Here is an 11,742-nt window from a genome sequence, read left to right on the forward strand (position 1 = left end):
TTTGTGTGAGGAAAACATTCGTACTAGTTAGAACACTTTGAAACAATTTCCGGGAACGTGGAGTTCAAGCAATTTAATTGTGTCAAGGTGAAGCACGATGTGTAGAGTTCTACATAACAATTGAAATCCAAATCACCACTTACAGATCTTGAAAGCCAATTGAAAGCCAAACCACGACGTGCATACATTTCTAATCTATATTGAATGCAGTTTGCAGTATAGAGGGTTAGTTTTTGGAAGAAGTTGAAGGTGTGGATGTCTTTGCATGTATATTGGCGTCGTGTGCACGGTAAGAGAGATATTCATGGGGAGGTTGTATTAGGACCGGTACGTGGCTCATGTTAATATCACCACTTGCATGTTCAAATTAATGCTCCTAACCTCATGCTCATGTTCATAGTTGTGTAGTATATTTTTCCTGTATCCATCCTCTCCATAAACAAAGATGAGAGGGTATTGGTATGCTAAGTAAGCAGGATGAAATTCGGTAATTTGTTGCAAATGGCCATTGCGGGCGTGGATGATGATGTCTCGCGTTGTATCAGGATCAATATCTCCAACAATAAGAGCAGCAACTTCTGATGTCGTTGGTGTGTTGTAGACACGGCCATCCTGGGGACGATCACTGATTAATCGTATCTTCAAGTCTAAGTAAGGGTTGCCCCTCAAAAGATCCCTCGCCATTCGAAATACCTTTGCATGTGGATTGCAGTCGTCCAACATATCCTTCAACTTACCAACAACATCCCTATTCACCACATCACTGTCACTGTAAATTATTTCGAAGACGTTAGCATTGAGTTTGCATAAGAATTACTATGGTAATATATTAACTGTTGAATGAGTACAATTACCTGAAACACTTGATCCTGTTATCTATTTCATTGTCAGTGTCAAAAATATAAAGCTGAGCATACTGAGGTGTCTGACCATTTGCCGGTATCAACGTCCCTATTCGGTGACATGTTTGACCATGCAGGCGCAATGTAGGCGGCCCTCTCCCATCAGCAACGGTTTTGTCGAATTTCATTTCCGGAGACGTGAAGGAAAACATGGCGTTGTAAATACGTAGGTTGCTTTGGTAGTTTTTGCTCTCTGAACTGGTACCGCTATGTAGAAGGTGTTGCAGCAGGGGCGGGGGATTTGTTAGTAACGGTAGTACAACTTTTCCGCTCCTACAACACTTTGGGAATTTAGGAACAGTTGTATGTCGTGATTTTTCCTTCCGCTCCTGATACCACATAGAGGCATGACAAAATTGACATTCCCAGACTCGATCTCCTATGTCAGAGTATTCTGCATTAATTGATAAATGTAGATTACAAACTAATATACAACATTTATAATGGATTAAAACGTTTAGAAAGTAAGCATACGTTCCAGATGGGCATCCACGCACGGTTCATTATCGACTCCGTCGTAATCATCATCCGAATTTTCACCCAAGTTGTTATCATCTTCGGAGCTAGAGTTTGCCTCATCTGTTGCATGAGTTGCAGTGTTAGCATTTTGTGTAACAGCGTTTACACGTGCATTAGACATAGATGGCACGTCAGTGTTACGATCCTGAAGAACTGCTTCGTTAAAGTCTGCAAGTAGATTAGTGGTAGCATGAAGATTAAGCCTGGCCCTTTTTAGGGGTGCTCCACCTCGTAGATGCCTATTGGAAGGGGCTGTGTTAGTCAGTGTAGATCGGTTTTCGGGTAGAGGCCGTGGATTACATGAAGTTGGTGTCACAGTGGTGGAAGGATTATCCTTTCCGCCCAACAGAATATTTTCTTTGTTTGGATGATGTAGGCCATTCCTCCTGTTAGACAATATGATCCTCCTCCTCTTCCTTGCCATTGCATGAGCAGTGGAATACTGCAAGGATTGGCAATGAGTAGAAATAGGTGTTCCATTTGAGCGCAGGTTTCCACCCATGGAACAACTACCATGTGTAGAATAGGATTCGTGTTGGATGGAGGATGTATTTGGATTTTGCATGGCAGAAGGTGTACGCGGGAGATTATGACGACGTGAGGCTCTCCGCTGAGCCAAAATAAATCTTCTCAGACGTCTGGCAATAGCAGCCTTCGCAAGTGGATTTGAAGTAGTTTGTTGGTCCATGGGTTGATCAATACGTTTGTCAGTTTTGTATTTGAAACAGAGTTTAGTGTAGAATGAGTTTGTAATTCTAAACTGTATTTACTATGACACCACGCTGCACTATCCTACATGACACTGCAGTTTGGGTGCAAATGAATTACCAACAAAAAAGAGAGGGTAATTTGAATTTTTTCGTTTTCCCGCACAATGGGTAAGCAGATTTGAACTTCTCCTTGTTGGTTTGAAAGTAATATTATTATAATGCCTATATGTGGCTGTCCATCCAATGGGATCATATATGGCATGTAGAGTGATGGAAAAAGTTGGCAGCACGGATGATTGGACAGCTGAAAGAATGGAGGCTACTCACAGTACTACAAAAGGAAGGTTTGAAGAAAAAGTTTGCTGACACAAAGTTTTGCACGTGATGCTGGGCTGGCACATTATAAATTATTTACAATTCGGTACTTCACAAAGAAAACTGGAAATTGGGAAAACAGTAATCTAAAAAGGTTTAAAGTGAGATAAAAAGGTTTAGTTGTTAGACAGATTTTAGAAAAAAATGGTTTGGTTGTTGCACAGGTTTCAGGAAAAAGCTCTATTTGGAGGGTGAGTTGAGGTGGTGTGAGAGAGATATTCATACAACAGTCTAATTTAAATTGATTCTCAAATTTTTATAGGAAAAAACATGTTGAAGTAAAATATAATAACTCATATATTTAAAACAATATTTTTGGAAGCTCATCTTCATACACCATTTTAGACTTTCATTGACTTCTTTTTACCATAATCTACAATATAGAGGGTAAATGGCATAAGCAATAGTAATATTGCACGAAACTGAAATATATATATGTAATAAAATTCCAAAAATTCAACTGACATATTGTGTGAGCTTAACATACATAGAAATTAATATATATATTAAACTTAGATCAAAACATAAGTGCATAATCCTATCCAAGTAGGTCTCGCAAATAGCAGACAATACAAAACATATTTGTTCAAAACATATTAAATAGTACATGCCAATACATATTAAATAGTACATGCCAATACAAAAAGACTTTTTCGAAACATTGCTCTTCAACTATTTGTTCTTCTCCAACTTAATGATCTTTTTAAGTTTTGTCGATGAAAGTTCCCCATCGCACACGGTCGTCGATTCGCTTGAGCCATCATGGTTTTGCCTTTTTGCAGTGGGTGTTTGCGGATCGGGGTTATGCTTGGATGTTATTTCTAAATCCTGCAATCACTCAAAACAAAGAAACAATAAAAAACTATGCAAATCATTTTGCGAATCTTTTGAATTCATGAATTGCGTGTTAGATATCTGATACCGTAAGAATGTCACAATCATCGGCAGCAGCAGTGTTAGCTTCATCGACGCTCTCTTTTATCTGCAAAACATTAACAAACATGCTCTTATCATAATCATTTAAAACAATAATACAGTAACTCATTAAATCGATAGTGAAGCACAATATCTGTGGTCATCCGTTGACCTGAGGTGGAAGCTTTGTCGCAGAGGGTTCAGAACTGGTGTGGTTGGCATAATAGAGAAAAATTCAATAAGTATTACAGGAGGATTATGTAAAAACAACAGAAGTTGAAGTTATGATCAAGTGTTACCTGTGTAGGCTGCCATTGCGCACCGAATTGTTTAACAAACGGCTTGTCAGCTACAAACATGATAACAGAGCAGCTGTCCCAACTGGGCTGCCATCTAACCCGTAAAGCCAAATCCAAGCCCGTCATGGCATCAAGCTTGAGGGGAAATTCCAAAGGATCTGTGATACCAGCCTGCTTGAAGAAAACGTTTTCGTTAAGGAGAATACAGCAACATAGTCGGAAAGATGAAGAAACCTTGTAATGTCTAACATGAACAACCTGTATCATTGTGTCCCGCATTTGGGCAGCAGAGACACCTAAGATCTGAGTGCATTCTCTGTCCCAAAAAATAAGCTTGCAAGACGTTTCAAGGTGGACCCCTTCAACTTCAATCTTATACCTGTGGTTGGATAAGAAATACATGGTAAAAAACCATAAAATCAGCAACTGTTTGTATCGTTCAAATAAAAAGCATATGAAAACATTCATACTTATAGATTTCTGTTTCAGTCAAATGGCGATTATCACATTCGTACGGAGGTTTGTCACCGCGAGCCGATTTCGTGCATGCATGGCAACACCGGTAGTACCATCCATAGGAAGAAGCGATAATTTTTCGTGTCTTTGCAACCGTAGCACAGAAAGTGTCCTGCACCAAAACGCAAACATGGACCAATAAAAATCACATGGTTTGTCTTCCCGCTTAAAGTTACAACATATCACAATCAGTAAGCAAACCTCGCGCAGTTGTTTAATCCGACTCAATGGCAGAGCAACAGCCTTACTAAGCAACTTTTGAGTGTCACTCTGTCTAACGTTATCAGAACCCGAGCTGCGGGAGTATTGCTGAGAATGCGAGCTGAGCTGGCTTGAAACGGTACGCAATGATTCTTTTGAGAAACTGCATGTTCACCAACAGCTAATATAAGTAAAAAAACTTGACAAATAATGTTATGGGACACCGTGACCGACATGGAAGTTACCTATTTAGGAATTCTTTAACTGAACACAAATCAGGATTGATCAGGAGTTTGGTAACATGGAATGTATTGGTAACCGATAGGGGGTATTGGCCTACATACAAAACGATGTGTGTTAACAGTGTGGCAAAAGGTTGTTGATAAAAAATAAACAGCAATACATTATACCCTGTTCTTTAACTTTTGCATAGAGAAGCAAAACCACAGTTGGTCCAGATGTCGAAGCATTTTCCTCGCTAAACTTGAAAAACTGCTTGGCATAGTCCTCCCAAAGGGTGCAGTTCATTGTGTTGTTGCTGGAAAAATGACAACATATATAGTTAGAAAGCGTAAATTAGAAATGTCAAAATAGCAGGAAAAAGTGGTTTATACGCACGCTGCATCCCTCAGTACGAAATTCACTTGCAGTTTTTTCCCACCACTCCCGGTTTGTTGATATCCAATAGCATCAACAACGCCGATAACATCTAAGGAGACAATGAAAACAGTAATCAAACGACAATGAACAACATCATAAAAGGGAAATTATAAACAACAGTGGGAGTAGACTTACCGATCAACATGTCCTTTTTAAAGTTGCCGGTCATAATATCAGGGAAACTGGTGAAGGTGCGTTGTATGGGGGGTATGTCGTGTTTGTCGACATCAGTCACAGAAGCTTCATTTATAAGACCACTGCAAATATTATAAAAGCTTCATTTATAAGCTTCATTTATAAGGTGGAACATGGTTTGGTCTGGAATGAAGTGTTACAACCTGGTGCAAAAGAGTTGCTTCCTGCTACGCTAGAATGGACTGTAAAAGATGTGGATTATGATGCCACTGATGGATTATAAAAACATAAATGAAGTCCCAATTTGGATTATGGTGGATTATAAAAACAAAAATGACATTTGAGCTGCATCAGGCTTGGACCGTGTATTGCATGTTGATGTTTCCAACAGGGCCGGTCCCGACATTTTCGAAGCCCAGGGCAATTTATACTAATAGAAAAATACATATTTAAAATTTATATGTTATATATAGTCTTAAAGTTTTGAATCTTTCATTATTTTAAGAAAAAGCAATAAATGATTCAAAATTTTATTAGAGTTGATATAATAACGTAAAGAAAGTCAAACTAATTAGAATGATTATAAGACCTTAAAAATATTTTGGTAGATTATGCTAACTCTTGTTCAAAAATCTTTTAAATCTATTATTTTAATTTATATATATTTAATCATAATGATTTGATTAAAAATAATATTAATATAATTAAAAAACTTATATGATTATTAAATAACACAAAAAAATATATATTTCTATATAAAAAATAATAATAACAATGTATTATATTTTATCATAAAAGTTTAATAATAAATGAGATGGTGTAATAATATTTTTGAAATATTTAGAATTTGGACGTTTGTAACTTCTTTTTTTTTTCAGTTTTTGAAATAAAATTAAGAAAAATAAATGCCTGTGGCAAGGATTGAACCCACATGGCCAAGCTGGTATTATCTCAAGATCAGTTCCACTGTGTCAAGTTTAACTCGCCATGTATATAAAATAATTTATTTTATAATTTTTAAAGCCCAAACTCATAATTTATGAGGCCCCTAATTTTTGGAGGCCCTGGGCTGTGGGCCTGGTTGCCCTGACCCAGGGCCGGTCCTGATTTTCAATATAGAATGTAAAGGAAGTTTCACATCGAAATTTTAATAAAAAGTGTAAGTGTTTATAAAACTCTTTTAAACATTAATTTTCAAATCTTTAGGTATTGGGATGCTGTGTTGGGCAATTTCACGTGGATTTAAAAAATCAATAAAAATATAAAAAATGCTATATTTAACCCTTTATTTATTTATTTGTAATTAATATTGTGTAGGGGCATTTGATTATATGTTTCAATGCGACAATCCATTTTTTTTTTTTGTAAAGAGTGAAAGTGTAGTCCTTAATATACTAAATAAAAAAACTATTTAAAGTGTGATTGTAATTTTCTAAATCTAATTCTTATCATGATAGATCTTATTTGAACAAATAATAGAATTAAAAAAAATGAAAATTTACTATTTTAATGCATTTTACACTTTTATAGTTATATTTAAAAAGCTATAATCTAGTATAAAAAAAAGACCTGAAATAATAAAAAATAAAAATATCTCATTAAATGTATTGTAAAATTAGTATACTAAATATTTTTTTAAATTAATTTATCCTAAAAATGTATACAATTAAACTCATATGAAAATTCCTACACCTTATTTAGACAAAATAGATTGTTAACTTGTCCAAGACAGGTTGTGTTGGTTCCTTCTTGTCTAAAGTTGACACTTTCCAAATTCCAACAATACTAAGACAGAGTTACAATGTATATGTTGATCAATATTTCAGTTTTTTTCTTCTGTTTTTTTTTTTATTGTTGTGTGTATTCTATAATTGAATGTCAACATCTGTTAACACAGACTGTATCTAGTTAATCATCTTCATCTTCAACTGCCACATTCTCAAAACCCTTCATAATCCCCCCAACTTTCACATCTCCATAACCTTGTAATCCAATATAAAGAGAATTTAATTATTACTTTTCTTGTAATAATTTATTTTCTCTTTATAATGGGAGGTAACAATTCAAGGTTGATTAATCCAAATGGCGGCGATGTATTGCCGGCGAAGATTCGTCCTCTTCTTGGACAAAGATTTGAAGAGTTTAGAAAACGTAGGAATAACGTGCAAGCAGAAGACAATGAACTTTCGAAGAAACAACTTTTGAAGGACAATGATGGAGGCTCTGATGGGAAGTGTTCGGATCAAAATGAAGTTTCGGAAGAAACTCAACCGCAAAAAGAACAGCAGACAATAATACATGCAGTGGCTATTGACAAACTCTCTCAAGTTGTTCCGTTGCCAGTTTCTGAATGCGAAAATAAGGAAGAGAAGAAGGAGAAGAAGGAAGAAGGGCCGAAAGGACCGATAGATAAAGATGTTGAGAAGACAACAACTGAAGTAAATATTGGATTGTCCATGCAAGAAAAACATGACAAGGATGAAGGAGAAAGTAAAGAGGAAGAGGAAGAAGAAGAGGAAGACGAAGACGAGGATGATGGAAGACGTATAGGTCCTGGATCACCGAGTTTTAAAATATATTGCGTTGCGAGCAACAAGAAAAAAGAACAAGAATCACATGACACACATGCAAGCGCCGAGCAAATACCTGAGAAAGAGGATCAAAACATTGCCGTGTACAACAAGTCACACAGTACTGATGATAGCGATGAAAGTGAGATATCTGAATCGGAGAATGCAAGCAACTCGAACGATGTAAGTAAATGGTTTTCAATTCATTTGCTTTGAATTTCCCGTACGGTATTAAAAAAAATGTAACACTTCACTTTATAAATCGGTTTTGTTCAGGTTGTTAAGGAGACGACTCCGAAGAAAAAAGGACATAACAAGAGAAAGAAGCTAGAGGCAATGAAGAAAAATCTACTGAATGTTAAGAATATACAGAAGAATAGAATGAATCGAATGATGGGTTGCGCGGGAAATGACAGAAGAAGTCTTCTTGAGGATAACTGATTTAGAATGCACTAGAAGCTGCTAGAGAAAATGTTGAAGACACATCTTAATCATATAATAACTAACTAGAACTAAGAGTTCTTCTTTGTTTGGGCTTTTCTAGGCATCTTTTTTGTTCAATTTCTTTTGAATTAACATATACTGGTGTAGCTAGATATATGGAATATTTATTAGAATGAAACCAGAGATTGCCTTTGTAAAGTGCTATTGAAGTGTTATTCATATGATTTATTTCTCTCTTTTACATATGGTTGCATAATACATGTGAAAAGATAGTACATCAATGATCTCACTCACACGAAATTTTGATTGAGAAAGAAAGGGAGAAAATAAAAACATAACTACATGAATATAATATAAAAAATTGGAAACTAATGCATAGATGAAGAAGTAACATTATAGGGGTTGTATTGTATGTTAAGGAAAAACTAGAAACAACCATGTTAATGACACACTTTCAAAGAATATTCTCACCTTTAAACTTGTGAGTTGTGATTGCTCCTGCAATGTCAAATCATTAGTCACTAGTTAAAACGACATTTTACATTGATTGGCCCAACACCGTTGACAAATGCTTAAAATAAAGAAGATGGAACGAACGAGTGTCAATTTTAATTGGATGATTTTTCCAAGTCAATTCCATAATAAGTTGGAAAATGACAAATATTACACTAAATTATGATTAGAATCATCAAGACACAACGACACAAATCACATTAAGACACTACGTGAAGACTTCAAGATGTGAGGTTTTCATCCTGTGGGAACCTTATTGAGAATAAGCCTATAAAATGAGTAAAAATTTAGGGGAGTGTGAAGGTTTAAAAATTTTGTTTTAAAACAAAATCATTTGTAAAATCAAAATTTGAAAATATTATGTAAAACAAACTAATAAATTAGTAGAAAATTAAAAAAAGGAAAAAGATGGAACTAGTCTTGTCAAACCTATTCTCTCTAAAGAGCGTTGGATACTTCTAATCTCTTCTCAATGTCGTGCCGTCAAACCTATTCTCTCTAAAGAGCGTTGGATACTTCTAATCTCTTCTCAATGTCGTTCTTTAATTTACTGATATTACCAAAAGTTTCCTTATTAAAAAAATAGAACCGTGTACATTTTAAAGATAAGTTACAATGCCATACGAGATTTCTCCAAGCAATTTGGACTATATTAGAGTACTTCGAGTGTGAGATCTAAGCTACCTCAAACCTAAAACTACGCGGCCCGTGGTCTTGGAGGGAAAGACCACACCAAAAAGAGAATGAGGTTGGGATCAGAATGAAATTTACACCACACCTCAACCTATGCAATAGAAAAAGCCATGTGCCAAACAATGTCAAGGATGGGTGTAAAGACGATTTTAAGTCACTCCAAATATCTAGGTTTGCCGGTTGTCTTTGGGAGGTCAAAGAGGGAGGTTTTCAACTTAGTGATTGAAAGAGTTTGGAAGAAGATTAAGGGGTGGAAAGAAAGGTTCCTGTCTAAAGCGGGTAAAGAGGTCCTAATTAAAGTCGTGGCACAAGCAATCCCGAGCTACATTATGAGTTGCTATAAGCTACCGGAAACGGTGTGTCACGAGATCGAGGCTATGATCGCTAAATTCTGGTGGGGGTCTAGAGAAGGGGAAAGGAAAGTGCACTGGATGAGTTGGGAGAAGATGGCGAGAGCGAAAGAAGCGGGAGGAATGGGTTTCCGTGGTATAAGTGCTTTTAACACGAGTTTACTAGGGAAACAATACTGGCGCATCCTGACAAATGGGGATTCTCTGCTGGGAAGGATCTTCAAGAGCCGCTACTTCCCGAGAGGGACCTTGGAAAACTGCACCGGTGGTTCCGCCATAAGCTATGCGTGGAGGAGTGTGATGAGTGCTAGAAGCGTTATCCAAAAAGGAACCCGCTGGAGGATCGGTACAGGGGAGAAAGTGTCAGTAGCAAGGGACCGTTGGATACCAGGCAATACAGGCTTTAAAATTTGTGGCCCGGTTCGTGCTTCGGATGACAACCTTATGGTGAGTGATTTAGTGGATAGTGATCTTGGCAGTTGGCAGAAGGAAAAAATATTTGCCTTGTTCAATGAGGAGGATGCAAAACAAATCATTAGCATTCCCCTTTCCACTAGTGGACTGGAAGATAAAATCATCTGGCACTTCGAGAAAGACGGAGAGTACTCGGTAAGGTCAGCTTATCACTTGTGTATGCAGGAGAAGGCGGATAAACTTCCTGGACCGTCAAGCCCCCCCGATACGAAACTTTGGAAGGCAATTTGGAAAGCTCCGGTGGCTCCTAGAATCCGCAACTTCATATGGAGAGCAGCAAAAAATATTCTTCCATCCAAGGACAATCTTCTAAAGAAGGGAATTCAAATGGATGGCTATTGTTCCTTCTGTCACTCTCAAATAGAATCGGTGCAACACCTCCTTCTCCAATGTGTCTTCTCTGTACAATGTTACTTTGCCTCTATTCTCAGCTGTAGGGTGCCGAATAACACACATTTTCTAGACTGGCTGGAGAGTACTCTATCGTGTGGTGATGAGTTTAGTGTCCAATTGCTTTGCACTCTTATGCACAAAATTTGGATGGCAAGAAACTGTCTTCTGTACCAGAATAAGGCTTCTGATCCAATCAAGGTGGCGGCGGAAGCTCTTGATAGCGTGTTGGAATTCAATAAATGGAACCCGGTTTTGTGTGCTAAGAGGAAACTAACTTCCCAGGAGGAGCATATGCCTCAAGATGTTCATGTTTTACAGGTTGATGCCGGATCTTTTCCCACCGGTTTCGTGGCGTTTGGTTGTGTGATAAAAGATCCGAATGGCACTGGTATACTGGCAGCGTGTAAAAAGGATATGCTAAGCATTGATCCTTTGGTGGCTGAAATTCTGGGTATTCGTTGGAGCTTGCAGCTTGCTAAGTCGCTCAATCTGGAGCGTATTCTGATACAATCTGATTGCCTCAATGCTGTTGACTGTATTAATTCAGTAGTACATTTTGCTGTTTTGGAACCAATTGCCATAGACTGTAGGAGTTTGTTAGGTTCCTTTGCTGTAGCTTCTGTCATGTTTATCAAAAGGTCTTGTAATGTTGAGGCTCATAGCCTTGTAGGGATTGGTAACTCCTTAGGCTCTAGAACATGGCTTGGAGGAGTTCCCTCTCTTGATTGTATCGCTTCAAGGCCGCTGGCCTTTTCTTTCTAATGAAATTCATGCTTTCATATCAAAAAAAAATATAATTTTAAACAATTTAAATTATACAATTGAACTTTATTTAATTTAAATATAAATTATTTAGCATTATGAAGATTAATAATAATCATTTTAACAATCCTTCATTAATTCCAAAATTTTAATCATGTCATTTTAAATTTTTCTCGTTCAAATTCCATTCGTAAACAAAACTACCATGAAATGGTCTGGGCAATATTTTCCCTAAATCGACTAACCTCCGATCCGGTTAGAGTTACATCATCACATGATCTAACATAATTTATCCATGTTACTTAGACCAA

General features: G+C 36.9%; 3 protein-coding genes across 3 annotated transcripts; 1 reads left to right on the forward strand and 2 right to left on the reverse strand.

Moving 5' to 3' along the window:
- Window positions 1-336: 336 nt before the first annotated feature.
- Window positions 337-2,109, reverse strand: LOC131657875 (uncharacterized). The gene is made up of 3 exons (XM_058927226.1): window positions 1,377-2,109; window positions 855-1,296; window positions 337-769 (listed from the first exon to the last, which is right to left on the reverse strand). The coding sequence occupies exons 1-3, from the start codon at window positions 2,107-2,109 to the stop codon at window positions 337-339; spliced, it is 1,608 nt and encodes a 535-aa protein (XP_058783209.1).
- A 1,069-nt stretch (window positions 2,110-3,178) lies between these two features.
- On the reverse strand, window positions 3,179-5,266 carry LOC131657876 (uncharacterized). The gene is made up of 10 exons (XM_058927227.1): window positions 5,233-5,266; window positions 5,056-5,146; window positions 4,848-4,975; window positions 4,683-4,773; window positions 4,438-4,600; window positions 4,191-4,348; window positions 3,979-4,099; window positions 3,721-3,891; window positions 3,429-3,488; window positions 3,179-3,334 (listed from the first exon to the last, which is right to left on the reverse strand). Exons 1-10 carry the CDS (start codon window positions 5,264-5,266, stop codon window positions 3,179-3,181), a joined length of 1,173 nt encoding a protein of 390 aa, XP_058783210.1.
- Window positions 5,267-7,280: 2,014 nt separating this feature from the next.
- Window positions 7,281-8,243, forward strand: LOC131657877 (uncharacterized). Its single transcript, XM_058927228.1, has 2 exons — window positions 7,281-7,985; window positions 8,079-8,243. Exons 1-2 carry the CDS (start codon window positions 7,281-7,283, stop codon window positions 8,241-8,243), a joined length of 870 nt encoding a protein of 289 aa, XP_058783211.1.
- Window positions 8,244-11,742: the final 3,499 nt, after the last annotated feature.

The sequence above is a fragment of the Vicia villosa genome, linkage group LG3 (assembly GCF_029867415.1).
Source record: "Vicia villosa cultivar HV-30 ecotype Madison, WI linkage group LG3, Vvil1.0, whole genome shotgun sequence".
Classification (NCBI taxonomy): domain Eukaryota; kingdom Viridiplantae; phylum Streptophyta; class Magnoliopsida; order Fabales; family Fabaceae; genus Vicia; species Vicia villosa.